The sequence below is a fragment of the Budorcas taxicolor genome, chromosome 19 (genome assembly GCF_023091745.1).
Source record: "Budorcas taxicolor isolate Tak-1 chromosome 19, Takin1.1, whole genome shotgun sequence".
In the NCBI taxonomy this organism is placed as follows: domain Eukaryota; kingdom Metazoa; phylum Chordata; class Mammalia; order Artiodactyla; family Bovidae; genus Budorcas; species Budorcas taxicolor.
Window position 1 is genome coordinate 44,737,874 of NC_068928.1, and position 20,679 is coordinate 44,758,552.

Below are 20,679 nucleotides of genomic sequence, written 5' to 3' on the forward strand. Positions count from 1 at the left end.
TCCAAGTGGAGTTGAGTGATCGATCTGGGTTTCTCCCACACGATAGACGTGGAAGGTTCTACCCTCAGCCCTGACCCTAACACCAAGTACTGAGCACCTATTATTTGCCAGACACTGGGCTAAGCACCTTGACCGCATCCTTTCTTCACCCTCACAACAACCCAGAGGGGAAGGTGTCATCATCCCCATTTTACAGATACGGAAACTGAGACTCAGAGGAACTAAAGTGACTGATCCAAGCCACCAGAAAGAAAGCAGAGCCCAGGTGTGAACTGAGTGCTGTCTCTGCACCCTTGGCCTCCTCACTTACAAAGAGAAGCCCCTTCCCCTGCAGTTTCTTTGGGGAGGATAAGGATGGAGGAGCTGAGGTGTTCTCCACCATCAGTCACCCTGCAGTGCTTAGTCCGACTTTGGATCCTGGCTCCACCCCTTCTCAACTGTATGACCTCAAGAAACTTACTTAACCTCTCTGTGATTCAGTTTCCTCATCTGTAAAATGGGGGAAATAAAAGCACCTACTGCATGGGATTGAGTTTAGATTAAAAGAAAATCCAGGTAAGCAGCTCCTCGGTGAATGGGAGTTGCCATCAGACTCTGTGGGCGCCTGTGTGGTCCCGGTGTCTGTCTGCTGGCCCCGGGGGATGGGCCAGGCCCAGAGGAGACTGTCAGGCCAGGGGCTGCTCTACCGGCTTCCCCAGCATGTCTCACCTCACTGATATCTCCATCTTTTCCCATTTCCCAGAGCCCTGAGGAACCAGCCCCCAGCCCACAGGCATCGCACTGGCAAAGGCCTGGTGAGTCAGTGACTCAGGTCAGACTGCAGTTGCCCAGCCCTGCCCACAACTCAGCCCCAGGCTTAGGGTGAGGCCCAGATGAAATAACATGCAGGAATGCGCGCTGAAAACTGCCAAGTACATAGACAGGCATGAGCTTTGAGCTCTCCTGGGACTGTTCCTCCCCTACGGGTGTGGAGGAGACAGACAATGGGAGAAGCCCCAGGCTTGGGCTGACATCCTGCCAAGTGCCAGCCAGGCCTTGCACAAGTGGGTCAGCCAGACAGTGAACAAGGGGCCCCTAACCTGCCAGCCTGCCACTTCCTATTCTGAACCTTCCTGTCTTTCCCAGGTCTGGCGTCTTTGAGAGAGTTGGATGCTTCCTGACCTTAGGTATGCCGAGGGAATTGTTAGAATTTTCTAGTTGGAAAAAGGAAGTGGCACCAAAATTATAGCAGTGAATAGGGAGATGGCTCAACGGGGGCATCCGGATGTTGTAAATGGTGAGAGTGTTTTATGACCAGAGGGTTCTTTGTATTTGTGGTCATCTTGAGGTTTAATTTTCTCCATGTAGTTAGTTAAATACTTAACGCTGAGGGCAGGGGTGAGGATGAGGTAACCAACAAAAAAGCCAAAGTGAGGCTAACGTTGCAGCTTCTCTAAGCTAATGTGGTCTAGTGGTGAAGGTTCTGTGCTTCCGATGCCGGGGGTGCGGTTCGATCCCTGGTGGGGAAAGTAAGATCCCATATGCAACATGGCCAAAAAAAGAGAAAGAGAACCAAAGCGAAGGTAACAGGTGTTTCCATCCTCAGGGGGTGGAGGTCAGGGTGGTACAGGTTCCGAGAATTATGTTCTCTGGGCTCTGATGGGGACATATGAGGAGACAGCATGGCTGGCAGGCCTGGGTCTTGAGAGAAGGAAACAGCTACTTCCTGTTTCTGTGTCTTGTCTTAGCAGAAATCTGTGCCTTTGGGAGAAAGCCAAGTCCTCACCTCTGGAGGCAGACCCTGACCGAATGAATTAGAGGCAGAAGGTGAGGCCTTAGGAAAGGGAAGGGGCACCATCTAAGAGACTGGGGGGTTCTGTTTCCTTTAGTCCTCACTGCCCGGAGACAGACACTGTAATTAACCCCCCTTCATGGACAAGGAGCCCGGTGGGCTGCCGTCTATGGGGTCACACAGAGTTGGACACGAGCGAAGCAACTTGGCAGCAGCAGCAGCAGCATGGACAAGGAAGTGGGAAGTGGAAGAGTTTGCACAGGGTAACACAGCTATGTAAGTAGATGAGCTCAGCTGAAGAAGAGGAAAATCTGAAAGACTGCAGAAGACATCATATTTGAAGGCATTTGGTGAACATCAAAAAGTATCTAAGATGTAATACTAACTGAACAAACATGTTACAAAGCAGTATAAGCTCAGTAGGACTCCAAAAGTAACAAAAAGTAGATGCTTGTATGCCTGGAAAAGGTTGACTGCTCCTAGGGGGAAGTGTACCAGCTGGCTGGCCCATTCATCCATCCATCATCCATCCATCCATCCATCATCTACCCATCTACATTCATCTATCCACCCATCTATACATCCATCCACATATCTACCATCCATCCATTCATATCCATCCACCAAGCCACCCCTCAACCCATGCATGCAACTACCTACCTAACCCATCCACCCATCCTCTATATCTAATCTGTTCTATCATTTCTGCCTATCTGTCTACGCTGGTGCTCTAAGCAGTTTTATCTGCACCCATGGGGAGCTACAGTGAACCATCCTGATTCCCACCTGAGGACCAAGGCAGGCATGGACAGAGCTCTGCCCAGGCGCTATAGACCAGCACCAAATTACTTTCTTGGTCTGCTCCCCCACATCATGGAGCCTAAACTAGTGACCCTGGCTTCTCTAGAGCCAAACTCCCCCAGGCATATGAACGGCAGCTGCAAACAGGAGCGACCCCTTCTCTGTTGCTCAGCAGCCCTGTATGGCCATGACTGGCTGGGTTCAAGACTTACCAGGCGCTTGGTGAGGTCCCAGTTGTGGATGATCCTGGCCGGGATCACTGAGGCATCGTCTTGATGGCAGATGTCACAGTAATAGAGGCCAGAGAAGGCACAGAGCTTGGGTCGCACAAATGAGAAGCCGATCTGCCGGGAGCAGCCTGGGGAGAGGAACAGTGGGAGGGTGAGCAGCAGTGGGGCCAGAGTCAGCTCCTGAGCAACACAGTAGCTGCCGAGGCAAAGGGCCTACCTGCTAGGGAATGCAGCCAGATTAGAAAAGAGAGCATGAAGATAAAAACAGCTGCCATTCACATTCCCACCAATCAGAATCAACTCTGGTAATTAACCTTTATGACAAAACTCTGTAAGAATTATTGTCACTGTTTCCCAGCTGTAGAAACTGATGCACAGAGAGGTTAGGAAACCTGCCCACTCACACCACGACTGGGTGCACAGCTGGAGTCAAGTTCGGGTCCGGTTGGAGCAGAGCCCGCGTTCTCTTCTTCCTAACTGCCTCTGTTCAACGTTTCTATGGCTTATCCACCAATCGCAGCCTCTGCTAAGCTCACCCCTCCACTGGGGCCCAGAAATGGAAGCAGGGAGTCAAGGTCTCGGCAAGGAGCTGGGGACACGGGGCTGGACACAAAGGTGGTGGACATGGCCTGGTGCCAGCTTGAAGCCAGGGCCTGTTACCTCAGGATGGGGTGCAGGGACCAGCTTCAGCCCCTCTGTTGGTGGCCCCCAAAGCAGGGGGCAGAGGGAATCAAAGTAGGGTGTGCCCAGGGCACCAGAGGCAGGGCTCAAATCCTGAGCACAGGCCCTGCCTCCTACAGGGCCAGGGGGAGTCCCTTCAGCCTCCTGGAGACTAGGAGGGTTGGTTCTTCGGTGTATGGGCTGTCTCATTCTGACCCTCACTGAATTTTTGCAAGGTTCCAATTCAGCTACTATTTGCTACTTTGTGGGGTTATTACAAAGTTTAAATGAGGTTTTGAAAGTAAACTATGAGATAGATACAAGCCAGGTGTCAGAGGCCAGTGGCCCGGCCACAGAGCTCTGTGGGCAGAAAGAAGCTCTCCAGTTTCAGTCTGGCTGGCTGGGGGCTGGCGGAGGCGGGGAAGATAGTGGTGGCAGGTGCAGGGAAAGCTGCCTGCTAGCATCCAAATCCCCAGTGGGGAAGCCCTCCTCCTAGTCCTGGGGGCCTGGCCTCCTCTTTGAACCTGGAGCCCGTGGATTAAAGGGCAAAGTGTGAGTGTTAGGGGCTGGCAGGTGGGAGAGGGGGGCGAGGGGTGAACAGGGGCTTGAAGACTTTTTTTCTGCAAGAAGCTCTGCTCTGCATAGCTTCTCCATCCTCTGGGGCTGGGGGCGGGGGAGGGGGACCAACCGCAGACCACTTCCTTCAGATGTCTGAAGCAGGCTTTCCCCTCTAGTCCCACACGCTCCACCCCGACGGGACAGCTCCTAGACCATGCAGAGCTGCGTCTCTCTGTGCGGCAGGGCCACCTCCTCACAGTTCAGCTGGAGGGCCTGGGCTGAAGGAAATGGGGGTCTGGACCAGGGAGAAGACCTAAAAATGGGACGTGAGCAAGGGAAAATCATGCAGCCTTGAAAGCATGGGAGTGGAGAGGCCCTGTGGGCGCCTGGCTAAGAGCACAGGTTCTGGGGCCATTAAGTCCTCTTCTGGCTCCACCATCGCTCACTGTGTGAACCTAGGACAGGTACTCACCAGTCCTGTGACTCAGTTTCCTCAGCTATAAATAGAGACAAATGCCAACGGGGCTGTTGTGAGGATTAAATGAGACAATCCAAAGAAAGCATCTGGCCCAGCTGCCTGGCATGGAAGGACTGGATCTGATGATGCTAATGACATAGCAGATGTACTGATGCAGAAGAATGTGCATAACATATTCCTAACTGGATTAAAGCCAAGCTGCAGAACAAGAGATACAGCTGAGCTGTCTAAAATCATGGCCACAAGCCAAAGGTGTCCACTTAAATATATTTTTAAAAGGGATTTCCCAGGTGGCTCAGTGGTAAAGAATCTGCCCGCTAATGCAGGAGACCCAGGAGACGTGGGTTCGACCCCTGGGTCGAGAAGATCCCCTGGAGGAGGAAATGGCAACCCACTCCAGTATTCTTGCCTGGGAAATTCCATGGACAGAGGAGCCTGGTAGGTGGCAGTCCATGGGATTGCAAAGAGTCAGACATGACTGAGCATGCACACACATATATTATTAAAGGCAAATGAAAATTCAGTTCCTTCCACACCAGGAAGCCACACGAAGTATGCAGTAGCCACACATGGCTTGTAGCTACGCGACTGGATGGCACAGATTCTAGAACATTGTCATCGTCACAGAAAGTTCTGTTGGCCAGCAAGTAGTATGAGCCTATTTTTGTAATTAAATACCTGTGTACACTTGTAAAAGCTTGCAAAAATATCTGAAGCCCTGGCTCCAGAAGAATATAATACGATCGTGGAACAGCTTAATTTGGTGCAACATCCCCAAGGCATTATGGGGGTGCCTGTGGGGAGCAGGAAGGAGTGCAGAGCCTAGAGCAGGAACCCCAGTGCGGGCAGGCTGGAGGTGGGGGACAGGGAGTCAGCACCTGCACAGAAGCAGCCCTGGGAGTCGAGGCCTTTCTCTGTGGGGATGGCCACCAGGTACTGCAGCAGGAAGCCGTTCTCCCGTGTGGCAAACTTCAGCACCTCCTGACAGCTTTCATCCAGACTGCCGCCCAGGGTCACTGCCTCCTCGGCCGTCTCCAGGTAGGACGCCAGGACCTTGCGTAGCACGTCCCTCCACAGGGCAGCCTCCTCGGCATTCCCGGCCTGCAGCTTCAGGATGGCCTTGGCCGTAATGATTTTGAAGAAGGCTGGGCCCCCGAGGCTCGTGTCCGGCAGGATATCTCGGATGGTCTCGACTCCGTGGCTGTCACTTAACATCTTCTCGTTGTTCCTCACGCGGAAGCACTTGAGGGACTCCAAGGACAGGGAAAAGATGTAGGGCATCCATGTGCGGTCCGTGTACAGATAGAGAAGGGACTCTTTGATAGCGTCAGGCTCAGGCACCTGGGAGAAGGACCAGTTGAACTGCAGGCCCTGGGGGGTTTCAGCCTCTGTGTGCAGGTCCGAGGGGGCAGGGTGGCCACCCTGGGAGGCCTCTGGAGGGTCTTCGGGCTGCTCCGGGTACTGGATGGTCACCCACTCCTCCTCCTGCAGGGGCCGGCACTTCTGCAGCGCCTCGCGCACCCGGTCCAGCCAGTCCTCGGCTTCATCCCGGGACGAGGCGCGCAGGATCAGCTTCTTGCCGGAGAAGAGCAGCTCGAAGCGGCCGTCACTGTGGGCCGGCCCCACAGACTCGCAGCGCAGCAGTGAGCAGGTGTCCATGCAGGTGCGCTCCTTGCCACTCAGGTAGAGGCGCAACTCCAGCGGGGAGAGCTCGCAGAAGAGTTCCTTCCAGATGCCCATGGCCCCCCGCCGCTCCACCGTGCCCAGCTTCAGGAGCCCCCGGAATGGGTTGGACAGCCCTGCAGGCAGAAAGAGGCACTTTAGATGATAGGCCTGGCCCTTTGTCACCCTGGATAATCTCCGGGGCCTGAGTCCTGTCCTGGGTGTGGACTCCGTGACCACCTGGAGAACACAGGCCACCGCCAGCTGGATGGGAACGTATTTTGAGAGCCTCCCTCCCACCGTCGCCCCAGCTGATGACTGTGTTCTTGAATTTCACTGAGAAAATAAAAGCACTTCAACAATCACCTCCATGAGCGCTTCACTACACCCTCCCCTTCCAGCATCTGCAGCCACACTCTGAGCCCCGTCGCTGGGGATGAACTGACTGTGCTTCTGAGGCCACCCTCCCATCTGTGCAATTGCGCAGGGGTCCCCCCACCACCACCCCGCCTGCTCAAGGACAAGGACGTCTCTCCAGCAATCTTTTCTGCCCCTCCTGCATCACTGTCTTCTCCCTCTCTCCTGGATCATTCCCACCAGCCCACAAACACGCTGTTATTTCTCCCAGCATTAAAAATATCTCTCGACTCTACTCACATCTCTAATTACCACCCTGGGTCTCTGTCCCCTTTACAGAAACCCCCCTGAGGAGGTGTGGGAATGTCTCTGGGTCCCCCTCCTTCTGTTCTTTCTTGAACCTCCTCCGAGCAGCCTTCTGTCCCGAGTCCACGGAACCTGCCCTTGGGAAGGCTACCAGGCCCTCCTGTTGCCAAGTCCAAAGCCTAGTCGTTGGTCCCCATCTGGCCTGGCCCATCAGCATCACTGTACACAGCAGAGCCCCCCTTTCCTGGGGTCTTCTCTGCTGTCACTGGCCCCCCTCTCCTGTCTCCCTGATGTCCCTCCTCTCACTGGCCTCTTCATGGAGGCCCTGGGCTCGGCCCTGGTTCTCTTCTCTACTAATACCCACTTTTCCTAGCTGATCTTCCCTGGTCTTGGGGCTTTATGCCAACAACTTCTCAGTTTTTATCTCCAGCCTGGACCTCACCCTTGAGCTTTAGATTCCGATCTCCATCTGCTCCGTTTATGTCTAATAGGCTTCTCAAAGTTGACACGTCCAAAAACGTGTTCCTGATTCTCCCACTCCAAACCCACTTCTCTCCTGATGTTCTTCATCTAGTAAAATGGCAAACTTCATCCTCCCAGATGCTTGGGCTAAAAACTTTGGAGCTATCCTTGATATTTTTTTTTTTCCCTTTCACACCCCACATCTAATCTATCAGCAAATCCTCTTGGTATATCCAGAGCCTTCCTCCACTTCTCACCTCCTCCAACACTACCACAGGGGATTGGCTCACCATCATTCCTGGCCAGGCTTATGGCTGCGGCCTCCTGACTGGTCTATGTCCCTCTGAAGTGCCTCAAGAAATGAGCCAGGATGACTCCCCTGGAGAGTCCCCCAAGTCAGATCGCGTCTCTCTCAGAGCAAAAGCCAGCGTCCTTACTGTGGCCCATGAGGCCCCCCATCACTCTGACCTCATCTCTAGCCACCCCCCTCCCATCTCCTCTATTCCAGCTAGTCTGGTCTCTGCTGCTTACTGGACACATCAAGTATGTTCCTGTTGCAGGGCCTTTGCACACGTTCTCTCTGCTTGAAATACAACGATCGCCTCATGCCTCTCTCCCCACCTTTCAAGCCTCCTCAAATGTCACCTAATTTGTGAGGGCTTCCTTGGCCAGCCTTTACTCATTTATTTACTTTCTGGCCGTGCTGTGCAGCTTGCAGGGTCTTCATTCCCCGAACAGGGACTGAACGTGGGCCCCAGCAGTGAAAGTGTGGACTCCTAACCATTGGACCATGAGGGGAGTCCCTGGCCGTCCTTTATGAAATGGTACCCTGCCCACCTCCCGTTTACTATTCCCCACAGGAATGATCACCCGCCCTGACTATACGTTGACTTGTTCATCTGCTTATTTCCTGTCTCTCACGCTAGAATACAACTCCCATGAAGATAAGGACCTGGCTTGGTTTCCTGTTGTGTCCCCAGCACCTAGAATAGTACCTGGCACATCGCAGGTGCCCAGTAAGTATCTGTTGAGTAGGGAGTGTGTGTACTACACACAGCCCAAGGCTCCCTGATCTTCCTGGGGAGGGGGGGCAGGGGGGCGGCTAGCCATCTTCCTGAAAAAGGGGGTCCAAAGGACACACAATTCTCTCTCCCAGCTTGGACTAGCCTTAGAGATTTCAAACCACTGTGCAGGGCCTTCCTATCCTTCCAGGTACCTGATGACACAGGCATAAAACACACCTTCTCTGGTATGGTTGTAACCATTACATGGGCTGGAAGAAAAACCTAAGAGGAGGTGGCATGGAAACCAGGGCTGTGCCAGACATAAAAATTAGGTTATGGTTATTTAATGCTTTATGGAATTTCATAGGGTGTGGGGGTCAAGGTGGCCTCCTTGTAAACTGCACACAGAGGACACGGAACAAACTGCAGATCTGATAAACCCCACCAGAGCTGCTAAATAAACCATCTGAGAGAAGGGCCTTAGGGAGGAGCAGTTGAAACATCTGAGCCTTCAAGAGGTGGGGCTTTCGTTCTGGGCTCCAGACAGAGTCCAGAGGCCTATATACTCATAAGATTATCTTATGTATCTTACATATAATCTTATGTATAATCATTAAGATTTATAGGAGAGTTTCAGGGAAGTCATTCTCCATTTTCGTGTATGAAACAGCATTCATGTACTCTGCAGGCCGTTTTGAGCATTACTTTCTTAAGATTTTAAGAGTGGATGTATGTATCTGTGTGGCTGATTCACTGTGCGGTACACCTAAAACTAACAAGACAGAGTAAATCAACTATATTCCAATAAAAATTTTAAAAAAGATTTTATGAGAAAATACAGTACTCTTCCTGAAATGCCTTCCTGAATTACTCTGCAAGGGTGTTCCTTATTACATTTTGGGATAAGGTTTTTCTTGGGAGAAGATGCCGCCCAATTGGTTACGCAAGAGAGGACTTTCAAACTGTTCTCCGAAAGGCACTGCTCAGGCGCAGTGCGGCACCCGGACGCCCGCTGAGCTGCCTACCCATCTGCCGGCGATGCACCACCCTGAAGTTCCTGTGATCCGGCGGCGCCGGGGCAGCCCTGCTTCTCTCGCTTCCTGGGGAAGGCGCGCAAGCTTTGTCTAAGGCCTCCATGGAGCAGCTTCGTCTTGGTTCTTGCACAAGGAGGCCAGGCCTTGCCTCGGGAATCCCTCTGGGAGAAGCTGTGGCGGCATCAGAAGGACTCCCTCTGGGCTGTTCCCGGGGAGGCCGGTAGAAGTCATCTTCTGAGATCCAGCTCTTGCTTTTCTATTGGGAAAGAAGGAAAGGCAGGTTTGCTTGTTTTTAAAAGCACCTTTATTGAGACATGATTCACACCATAACATTAAACCATTTAAAGTGTATACTTCAGGGACTTCCCTGGCAGTTCAGTGGTTACGACTCCAGCCCTTCCACTGCAGGGGGAGTGGGTTCCATCCCTGATTGGGGAACTAAGATCTAACATGATGTGAACAACAAAAAAAAGTGTGTAATTCGGTAGTTTTAGCATACTCATGGAGTTGTGCAACCATCACCACAATTTATGTTTAGAACATTTTCATTGTTCCATAAGGAAACCCCATCCGCAGCCACTCCCTGTTTCCCCTCAGCCACTCCAGTTCCAGGCAATCAATAATCTACTTTCTGTTTCCATGTGTGAGGACTCGGTCGTGTCCAACTTTTTGTGACCCCATGGACTGTAGCCTGCCAGGCTCCTCTGTCCATGGGATTCTCCAGGCAAGAATACTGGAGTGGCTTGCCATTTCCTCCTCCAGGGGATCTTCCTAACCCAGGGATCAAACTCACCTTTCTTGTGTCTCTGCATTGCAGACAGATTCTTTACCCCTGCGCCACCTGGGAAACCCCCTGTTTCCTTAGGTTGGCCCATTTTGAATATGTGTAAATGAAACTTTATGACATGTGGTCTTTTGAAACTGGTTTCCCTGGTGGCTCAGAGGTTAAAGCATCTGCCTGGAATTCAGGAGACCCGGGTTCGATCCCTAGGTCGGGAAGATCCCCTGGAGAAGGAAATGGCAACCCACTCCAGTACTCTTGCCTGGAAAATCCCATGGAGGGAGGAGCCTGGTGGGCTACAGTCCATGGGGTCGCAGAGTCGGACACGACTGAGTGACTTCACTTTCACTTTCTTTCCCTTAGCATGATGTTTTCAAGGTTTATCCATGTCCTGGCATGTATCATTATTTCATTCCTTTTTATTACCAATTAATATTCCAATTATGGATTTATCATGTTTTATATATCCGCTCCTCAGAAGATGGACATATGAGTAGTTTTCTACTTTTTGACAATTATGAATAACGCTGCAGAGAACCTTGCTGTGTAAGTTCTTCTGTGGACGCATGTTTTCTACTCTCTCGGCACACACCTAGGAGTGGAATTGATGGATAATACGATAACAAAAAATACCTTAATGACCCAGATAACCATGATGGTGTGATCACTCACCTAGAGCCAGACATCCTGGAATGCAAGTCAAGTGGGCCTTAGGAAGCATTACTACAAACAAAGTTAGTGGAGGTGATGGAATTCCAGCTGAGTTACTTCAGATCCTAAAAGATGATGTGTGAAAGTGCTGCACTTAATATGCCAGCAAATTTGGAAAACTCAGCAGTGGCCACAGGACTAGAAAAGGTCAGTTTTCATTCCAATCTCAAAGAAAGGCAATGCCAAGAATGTTCAAAGTACTACACAATCGCACCGATCTCACACACTAGCAAAGTAATGCTCAAAATTCTCCAAGCCAGGCTCCAACAGTATGTGAACTGAGAACTTCCAGGTGTTCAAGCTGGATTTAGAAAAGGCAGAGGAACCAGAGATCAAATTGCCAATATCTGGTGGATCATCAAAAAAGCAAAAGAATTCCAGAAAAACATCTGCTTCATTGACTATGCTAAAGCCTTTGACTGTGTGGATCACAACAAATTGTGAAAGATTCTTCAAGACACGGGAATACCAGATCATCTTACCTGCCTCCTGGGAAACCTGTATACAGGTCAAGAAGCAACAGTTAGAACCGGACATGGAACAACAGACTGGTTCCAAATCGGGAAAGGAGTATGTCAAGGCTACATATTGTCACTCTGCTTATTTAACTTATATACAGAGTACATCATGAGAAACGCTGGAATGTATGAAGCACAAACTGGAATCAGGACTGCTGGGAGAAATATCAATAACCTCAGATATACAGATGATACCACCCTTATGGCAGAAAGCTAAGAGGAATTAAAGAGCCTCTTTTTGAAAGTGAAAGAGAGTGAAAAAGCTGACTTAAAACTCAACATTCAAAAAATGAAGATCATGGCATCTGGTCCCATAATTTCCCAGCAAATAGATGGGGAAACAGTGGAAACAGTGACAGTCTTTATTTTCTTGGGCTGCAAAATCATTGCAGATGATGACTGCAGCCATGAAATTAAAAAGACGCTTGCTCCTTGAAAGAAAAGCTATGACCAACCTAGACAGCATATTAAAAAGCAGAGACATAACTTTGCCAACAAAGGTCCATCTAGTCAAAGCTATAGTTTTTCCAGTAGCCATGTTATGGATGTGAGAGTTGGACCATAAAGAAAGCAAGAAAGCTGAGTGCCGAAGAATTAATGCTTTTGAACTGTGGTGTTGGAGGAGACTCTTGAGAGTCCCTTGGACTGCAAGGAGATCCAACCAGTCAATCCTAAAGGAAATCAATCCTGAATATTCATTGGAAGGATTGATGCTGAAGCTGAAGCTCCAATACTTTGGCCACATGATGTGAATAACTGACTTATTAGAAAAGACCCTGAAGCTAGGAAAGATTGAAGGTGGGAGGAGAAGGGGACGACAGAGGATGGGATGGTTGGATGGCATCACCGACTCAATGGACATGAGTTTGAGGAAGCTCTGGGAGTTGGTGATGGACAGGGAAACCTGGCATGCTGCAGTCCACAAGGTCACAAAGAACTGGACACAACTAAGCAACTGAACTCAACTGATGATAACTACGTCTAACATTTGAGGAATTTCCAAACTGTTTTCCTAGGTGGCTGTACCATTTTACCTTCCCATCAGCAATGTATGAGGGCTCCAATTTTTCCACATCCTCTCCATCATTATTATCTGTACTTTTGATTATAGTCAGATGAATATATGGCTATAATATGAAGTGCAAACTTATGGCTTTGATTTGCATTTCTCTGATGTCTGAAAACACTGGGCATGTTTTCATATGCTTATTGGTCATTTGTAAATTTTCTTTGGAGAAAGGTCTATTCAAATCCTTTGCCGATTTTCAAATTGGTTTATTTGTTCTTTTGTCGTGTAATGGGTTGAATTGTGTGTGTCCCCCCCAAACCCTGAAAAAGATATGCTGGAATTCTACCCCCCAGGACCTTAGAACGTGACCTTATTTGAAAGTAGCGTTGTTGCAAATGTGTTAAGATGAGGTCATACTGGGGTACGGTGGGCCCTTCATCCAATGTGACCGATCTACTTATAAGAGGAGAAAAGAGAACACACAGAGAACACCAAGTGAAGCCAGAGATACAGAGGGAGAACCCCGTGTGATGACAGAGGCAGGGCCTGCAGTGATGTGTCTCCAAGCCAGGGAATGCCCAAGGCTGCTGGTGACACTACAAGCCGAGAGAAAGGCGTGGAACAGATTCTTCCTCAGAATCTCCCGAAGGAACCAACCCTGCCAGCATCTGGACCGTGAACTTCTGGCCTCCAGAACCATCAGATTCACCAGTTCCCCCTTATCTATGGTTTCAATCACCCACAGCCAACTATATTTTCCACAAAAACATTAAGAGGCAAATTCCAGAAATAAACAATTCACAAGTTTTGCACTGTGACCATTCTGAGTAGTGTGATGAAACCTCTCATCCTCCTTCTCCATCCTGCCTGGGACGTGTGAATCACCCCTTTGTCCCACCATTAGTCACTTCGTTAGTAGCCCTCTTGGTTATCAGATCACCCACTGTGATATCGCAGTGCTTGTGTTCATGCAACCCTGATTTACTTAATAATGGCCCCAAAGCACAAGATGAGTGATGCTGGCAATTCGGATCTGCCAGAGAAGCCGTAAAGTGCTGTCTTTACGTAACGCAGTAAAAGTTCTCGACTAAATAAGGAAAGAAAGAAATGATATTCAAAAGTTGTTAGGATCTGCGGTAAGAAAGAGTCTTCTATCTGTGAGATGATGAAGAAGGAAAAATAAATTAGTGCCACCTTTGTTGCTGCACCTCAAACTACAGAAGCTATACCCACAGCACGTGAATAAGTGCTTAAAGTTAAGATGGAAAAGGCATTACATTGGTACAGTAAGATATCGGGGGGCTGAGAGGTCACATTCACGTAACTTTTGTTACAGAACACTGTTATACTTGCTCTATTTTCTTATTGTTATGTTAATCTCTTACTCTGCCTAATGTTTTTAATAGATTTTTTTGATGTGGACCATTTTTAAAGTCTTTATTGAGTTTGTTACAATATTGCTTCTGTTTTCTGTTTTGATTTTTTGATCACCAGGCATGTAAGACCTTAGCCTCCCAACCAGGGATTGAACCTGCACCCCCTGCGTTGGAAGGTGAAATCCTAAGCGCTGGACCACTAGGGATGGCCCTTACTGTGCCTAACTTATAAATTAAACTTTATCACTGGTATGTGTGTATGGGAAAAAATATAGTATATAAAGGATTTGGTACTATCCACAGTTTCAGGCATCCACTGGGAATCTCAGAACATATCCCTGGGGATAAGGGGTAATCACTATAATACATTTCTGTGGTTGCAAGCCATCTAGTTTATAGTCCTTTGTTACAGAAGCTGCTGCTGCTGCTAAGTTGCTTCAGTCATGTATAACTCTGTGTGACCCCACAGATGCCAGCCCACCAGGCTCCCCTGTCCCTGGGATTCTCCAGGCAAGAACACTGGAGTGAGTTGCCATTTCCTTCTCCAATGCGTGAAAGTGAAAAGTGAAAGTGAAGTCACTCAGTCGTGTCCGACTCTTAGGGACCCCACAGACTGCAGCCTACCAGGCTCCTCCATCCATGGGATTTTCCAGGCAAGAGTACTGGATTGGGATGCCACTGCCTTCTCCGGTTACAGAAGCCCTAGGAAGCAAATACAAGTTGCAAGGTTTCTAAGTTCGGGGTACTAGGCCCATATCAGATACATGATCTGCAAATCATTTCTCCAGTTCTGTGAGTTACCTTTTAACTTTCTTGATAGTGCCCTTTAAGGCTTCCCTGGTGACTCAGAGGTTAAAGCGTCTGATGCAATGCGGGAGACCGGGTTCAATCCCTGGGTTGGGAAGATCCCCTGGAGATGAGAATGGCAACCCACTCCAGTATTCTTGCCTGGAGAATCCCGTGGATGGAGGAGCCTGGTAGGCTACAGTCCACAGGGTCGAAAAGAGTCAGACACGGCTGAGCGACTTCACTTTCACTTTTCACTTTCTTTCTTTGAGGCAGAAAATTTTTAAATTTTGATGAAGACCAATTTATCTGTTTTTTCTTTTGTCTCTATGCTTTTGGTATCACACTTAAGAACCCACTGCCTGGGCCTGCCCTGGTGGACCAGTGGTTCAACCCTTGGTCAGGGAACTAAGATCTCATGTGCCATGGGGCAATTAAAGGCAGCATGCCACAACTAGAGAGCCCCCATGCTGCAGTGAACAGCCTGCACGCGGCAATGAAAGGATTCCACGTGCTGTGGCTAGGACCCGATGCAGCCAAATCAATAAACACATAAACATTAAAAAAAAGAAATTATTGCCTAAGCCAAGGTTACAAAGATTTACTCCTATGTTTTCTGCAAAGGGGTTTACAGTTTTAGCTTTTATCCCTAGATCTGTGATCAATTTTGAGTTAATTTTTGTATATGATGTGAGGAAAGGATCCACCTTTATGCATGTGGATATCCAGTTGTCCCAGCACCATTTGTTAAAGGGATGTTGAATTTTTCAGGGCTGCTTGTAAGGTTTGAGATGGAGGAGGCATGGGCAGGCAAGACCCAGAGATATCACTAGCTCCTCTGCGTCTACTTCCCATTTCTGAGCAGGTCCCCAAGGCTCCAGGCAGCCAGGCCACGCCCCTTCCCTTCTGCTGCTATCTCCCTGAATCTGATGTTGCTCACTGGGCTGACGGAAGTGCGGTGGGGGTCAGGAGGCTCGTGGGAATGAATTCTCGCTCTTTTTCTTCACTATTTCAAGTGCTCCCTGTCTTTTTGTGCCTAAGCGTCATGGGAGAGCAGAGGCAAGGAAGCTGGCTGGATGCCCTCAGTGGCTGTCTACACAGAGGAAGTGAGTCACCCAAGGGCTGCAACCAGCCCAGTTGTTGTGTTAAGTGCCAAAAACCTCACCCTAATGTTGCTATTTCCAACCCCTAAATTAACACTGCCCTCCCCACTCCCACAGACAGGGAAGGGGAGCGGGGCTGGAGCTGCCCAGAATGTCAGAAGGATTGGTTTGAACAGCTTAATCCATTCAGATGCTGTCAAGTTCCTTAAGCCAAGAGTGGTGAGTTCTCAGTCAGGAGCTTGGTGGCAGGGAGGCTCACAGAGCTTGGCTTCCAAAGCTTCTTCCAAAACCTTTAGAACCAGCAGGTGCTTCCTTCTGCCAGTGACAGGACAATGTGTCAATCAGGGTGACTGCCAGGGACCACTCACAACTCAGGATCCTGAACAAAGCCTGTCTAAGTCATCAAGACCCAGGGGAACTCCCCAAGGAAAATGGGCTGCAGGAGCAATCCCATGGCCATCCAGGGAAATTCCTGGAGCCTGGCGCACACAACCTGGGAAACCCTTATGGGAGAGACCACTCTTCCTTAAGACTCAGCTCAGAGGTCATTTATCACCTCCTGGAAGCTGTCCTTACTCATCCTCAGCCTACACCCCCTCCAACCCACCCCCAGGTAGGTTTGAGATCCCTTCTGGGCTCCTATGGCATTTTACGCTTACCTCCATCCTAGCACCTACAAAGCTGTTTGGAATGGTCATTCTTTGTGCCTGGTACAGAATTATAAAAGATGAGGGGGGTACTTCCCTAGTGGTCCAGTGGCTAAGACTCTGCACCTTCTAAGCAGGGGACCTGGGTTCAATCCTCGGTCAGGGAACTAGATTCCACATGCCACAACTAAAGATCCAACATGCTGAAACTAAGACCTGATGCAGTAACTAAGACCCAACACAGTAAAAAAAAAATATATATATATATGTATATTTACATATATTATATATATTTACATATATTATATATATATTTATATATATTTTAAAGATAAGGTGGGAATTCGCTGGTGGTCCAGTGATTGGAATTGGTGCTTTTCACTGCTGAGGGCCCAGGGTTCAGTCCCTAGTTGAGGAATTAAGATCCCACAAGTCACAGGCATAGCATGGTCCCCCCAAAAACCCAAAAACCCAAAAACATGAGGGAATAAATCTTGACTGTCCAAACGTTTTCAATGTAAAATAACAAAGGTGGGGTGAGGAAACAAGGAAGGAGACAGATGTGGATTTTGTGACGCTGTATGCTGCTGTACCATACAACTGTGCTTATTTCACATGCTAGCAAGGTTATGTTCAAAATCTTTCAATGTAGCTGCATGAACCGAGAACTTCCAGATGTACAAGCTGGGTTTCAAAGAGGCAGAGGAACCAGAGAGCAAATTGCCAACATTTACTGGATGGACTTTTGCCTGGAAAATCCCATGGATGGAGGAGCCTGGTAGGCTGCAGTCCATGCGGTTGCTAGAGTCGGGCATGACTGAGCAACTTCACTTTCACTCTTCACTCTCATGCACTGGAGAAGGAAATGGCAACCCACTCCAGTGTTCTTGCCTGGAGAATCCCAGGGACAGGGGAGCCTGGTGGGCTGCCGTCGATGGGTCGCACAGAGTCGGACACGACTGAAGCGACTTAGCAGCTTTGGATGGAAAAACATCTACTTCTGCTTTGCCGACTATGCTGAAGCTTCTGAATGTATGGATCACAGTAAACTGGAAACTTCTTAAAGAGACTGGAGTGTGAGACCAGCTGACCTGCCTCCCAGAAAACGTGTACGCAGGTCAAGGAGCAACAGTTAGAACTGGATACACAACTGAGTGGTTCACAACTGGCAAAGGAGTGAGTCAAGGCTGTATATTGTCACCCTGCTTATTTAACTTAGAGTACATCAGGTGAAATGCTGGACTGGATGAATCACAAATTGGAATCAAGACTGCTAGGAGAAATATCAACAACCTTAGACATGCAGACAATACCACTGTAGTGGAAGAAAGTGAAGAGGATAAAGAGCCTCTTGAAGAGGGTGAAAGAGGAGAGTAAAAAAGCTGGCTTGAAATTCAACATTCAAAAAACTAAGATCGTGGCACCAGGTCCCATCACTTCATGGCAAATAGAAGGGGAAAAAGTGGAAGCAGTGACAGATTTTATTTTCTTGGGCTCCAAAATCACTTTGGACAGCGACTGCAGCCATGAAATTAAAAGACATTTGCTCCTTGGCAGGAAAGCTATGACAAACCTAGACAGCACATTAAAAAACACAGACATCACCTTGCCGACAAAGGTCTGTATAGTCAAAGCTACTGTTTTTCCAGTAGTTACGTATGGATGTGAGAGCTGGACCATAAAGAAGGCTGAGTGCCAAAGAACTGATGCTTTCAAATAGTGGTGCTGGAGAAGATTCTTGAGAGTCCCTTGGACTGCATGGAAATCAAACCAGTCAATCCTAAAGGAATTCAGCCCTGAACACTGATTGGAAGGACTGCTGCTGAAACTGAAGTTCCAGTACTTTGACCACCTGATGCGAAAAGCCAACTCATTGGAAAAGATCCTGATGCTGGGCAAGAGAAAAGGCAAAAGGAGAAGGGGGCAGCAGAGGTGAGGTGGTTGGAGAGCATCGCCAATGCAATGGACTTCAATCTGAGCAAATTCCCAGAGATGGTGGAGGACAGAGGAGCCTGGCACGCTGCAGTCCATGACCTAGTGACTGAGCAACAACATGCTCACTGGTGAGGGCCTCTCTCTCCAGGGAGGAGAGGGACACTGCTGGGAAGTGTCCACACATGGCCCAGTGACCACAGGCCGCCCACCAGGAAATAAGACTCTGGGGAAAAGCTTTTGTTCTCTTAAGCAATAGAGAAAAACAGTGGGAACACTGGGTCCTTGGAGCTTCTGCACATGAGCCTGGACTGAGCTCTTTAGCTGTGCCCCACTCCAGGATCCCGAGTTATTACAGGGAGGGGGAAGCACACCACTGTGCCCCCTCCCCCCACCACCTTCCTGCCTCCTGCTCACTCAGGGCCCCGCATCTGGCCCGAACCCTTGTGGGGGGAGATCACCATTGACCCAGGATCTAAGCCAGAGCAGCACCTGCCACCAGCACCCAAGACGGAAGAAGGCCACGTGGAGTTACTAGAGGTACCAGGATGCTACGCATAACAGCTGAATCCCTGAGAGGGGTCTGGCAGAGGGGTGAGATGTCAGGTCTCTAGACCACTTTCAAAACATCCCTTTTGTTCAGTCTGTCCTCATCCTGTCAGGTGAAAGGACTGCCTGTAGCCTGACTTGTCAGTGGTCCCTGAAGGGAGTGATTGGAGCCAAGTCTTAGAAGTCAGACTGTCCTCTGGGAGTCATACTGAGAAACCAACTCACGACCTTCCAAATGCCACATACGCAGAGTCACTCCAGTCCTTCCCAGCACTCAACACAAGTGTAATAATTATGATGCAGATGGCCTTTGTCTAACCCAGTGTCTGTCTCCAGAGAGCAGGGCCTCTATCCTGCTCCATCACCCTACCAAGCGTAGCGCTGGGCCCATAGCTGGGGTTCTGAATAAAATTAATTAAAAACAAAGTTTTAAAGCAAGGCTGAATGGCTCTCGGATAAACAGCAATGACTAAGTGATGGCAGCAGAGAAAGAGTCGAATCCCAGGGGCAGCACAGGGACTGTCTCCTGGGCAAGGGGGATGGATGGGCACACAGCTGCCCCCTGGGGACAGGCCCCGGGAGGGACCAGCATCTTACACTGGGCTCAGCCTCTGGTGCCCTGATGCCGTGTTCCCCAAGCAACCCTCCAGCAACCAGACTGCCCTGAGGCTGGCCAGGAGGCAGCGGGTGACCTGGTTGGACTGACCTGCCAGCCCCATGCACCCAGTGGAGCATTCCTCCATGTAAACTTACAAGCTGGCATCTTGAGAGTCTTTGGAGGACTTAAGAACTATTCACCGATACCTACTCTCTCTCAGGTACAGTACTCAGAGCTAAGGGACCAGGCATGGTCTTCTGTATCATGCAGATAATATTCTAGACAGAAATAAGGCAATAAACGAGTAGACAAAGATAGAATCTAACCAAGTGAAGAGTGCCATAGAGTGAAGCAGGTGAGAGGGAAAGAGAGTCACTGGGGAGGGTGCTTTTGAAACAGGGTTGTCAGGGAAGGTTGAAAGGACACTGAGCAAAAGCAGCGAGATGGGAAACAGTTCAAGCAGAGGGAACTGCAAACGTGAAAGCTGCAGGGACTTCCCCGGTTGGGCCACTGGTTAAGAATCCAGCTGCCAATGCATGGGACACAGGTTCGATCTCTGGTCCAGGAACTAAGATCCCACATGCCACAGGGCAACTAAGCCTGCAAACCACAACTACCGAAGCCTGACAGCCTAGGGCCCGTGTTCCATAAGAGAAGCCACCGCAGTGAGAGGCCCGTGCACCGCAGCAAAGAGTAGCCCCTGCTCATCGCAACTAGAGAAAAGTCTGTGTACAGCAACGAAGACCTAGTACAGTCAAAAATAAATCAGTAACCTTATTTTTAAAAATGTAAAAGCCAGGGCTGGAAGGTGCTCGGTTTGTGAGCAGCTGCATGGAGGCTGGGGTGGTGTTTGGGGGAGGTGTCAAAACTTGGTGAGCACAGGAAGATTTTTGTTGACATAGCAAGCTGTCCCGTCCAACCAGCTTTGGGACCCTGGCAAGATAGGATGCCTGAGCCTGCAAAGCAGAAGCCAGCCTTGGACAGGAGTGAACGCACCCCGGTCAAGGGCACTCTGGGGAACGCTGTTTGGGGCCCACAGCCGCCGACCCCAGGGACGTCCCTCTCCTTTAGCGGGGGCCACAGAGCCTTTCTCTTCAACCTCAGCATGCTGCTGTTTTCAGTCACAGCCTTCAGGGCCTTGTGACATTCTGGGCTTGAAGTCACCTTTGGGATAGCAAAAAAGGACAGTCTGACCCACACGTATACGGCGCCATGATTTATAGTAGTATTCAATAAACGGTGCGAGGTCAACCTGACATCCATGTGGAAAACACCGACCTCATACCAGATCTAAATAAGCTCAGGTGGAGCATATACCTAATTGTAAAAGGTAAAATAAGAAAGCT

At 49.5% G+C, this 20,679-nt stretch overlaps 1 protein-coding gene across 4 annotated transcripts in view; it reads right to left on the bottom strand.

Annotated features, from left to right (window-relative positions):
• The window catches only part of PLEKHM1 (pleckstrin homology and RUN domain containing M1), a 58,244-nt gene that overhangs the window by 11,610 nt on the left and 25,955 nt on the right, over positions 1 to 20,679 (bottom strand). For all 4 annotated transcript variants that reach the window (XM_052657908.1, XM_052657910.1, XM_052657909.1 and 1 more), the window contains 3 exons: positions 9,315 to 9,579; positions 5,377 to 6,297; positions 2,785 to 2,930 (listed from right to left, as the gene is read on the bottom strand). In XM_052657908.1, the coding sequence (XP_052513868.1) occupies positions 2,785 to 2,930; positions 5,377 to 6,297; positions 9,315 to 9,579 (1,332 nt within the window). The remainder of the gene's footprint in view (positions 1 to 2,784; positions 2,931 to 5,376; positions 6,298 to 9,314; positions 9,580 to 20,679) is intronic.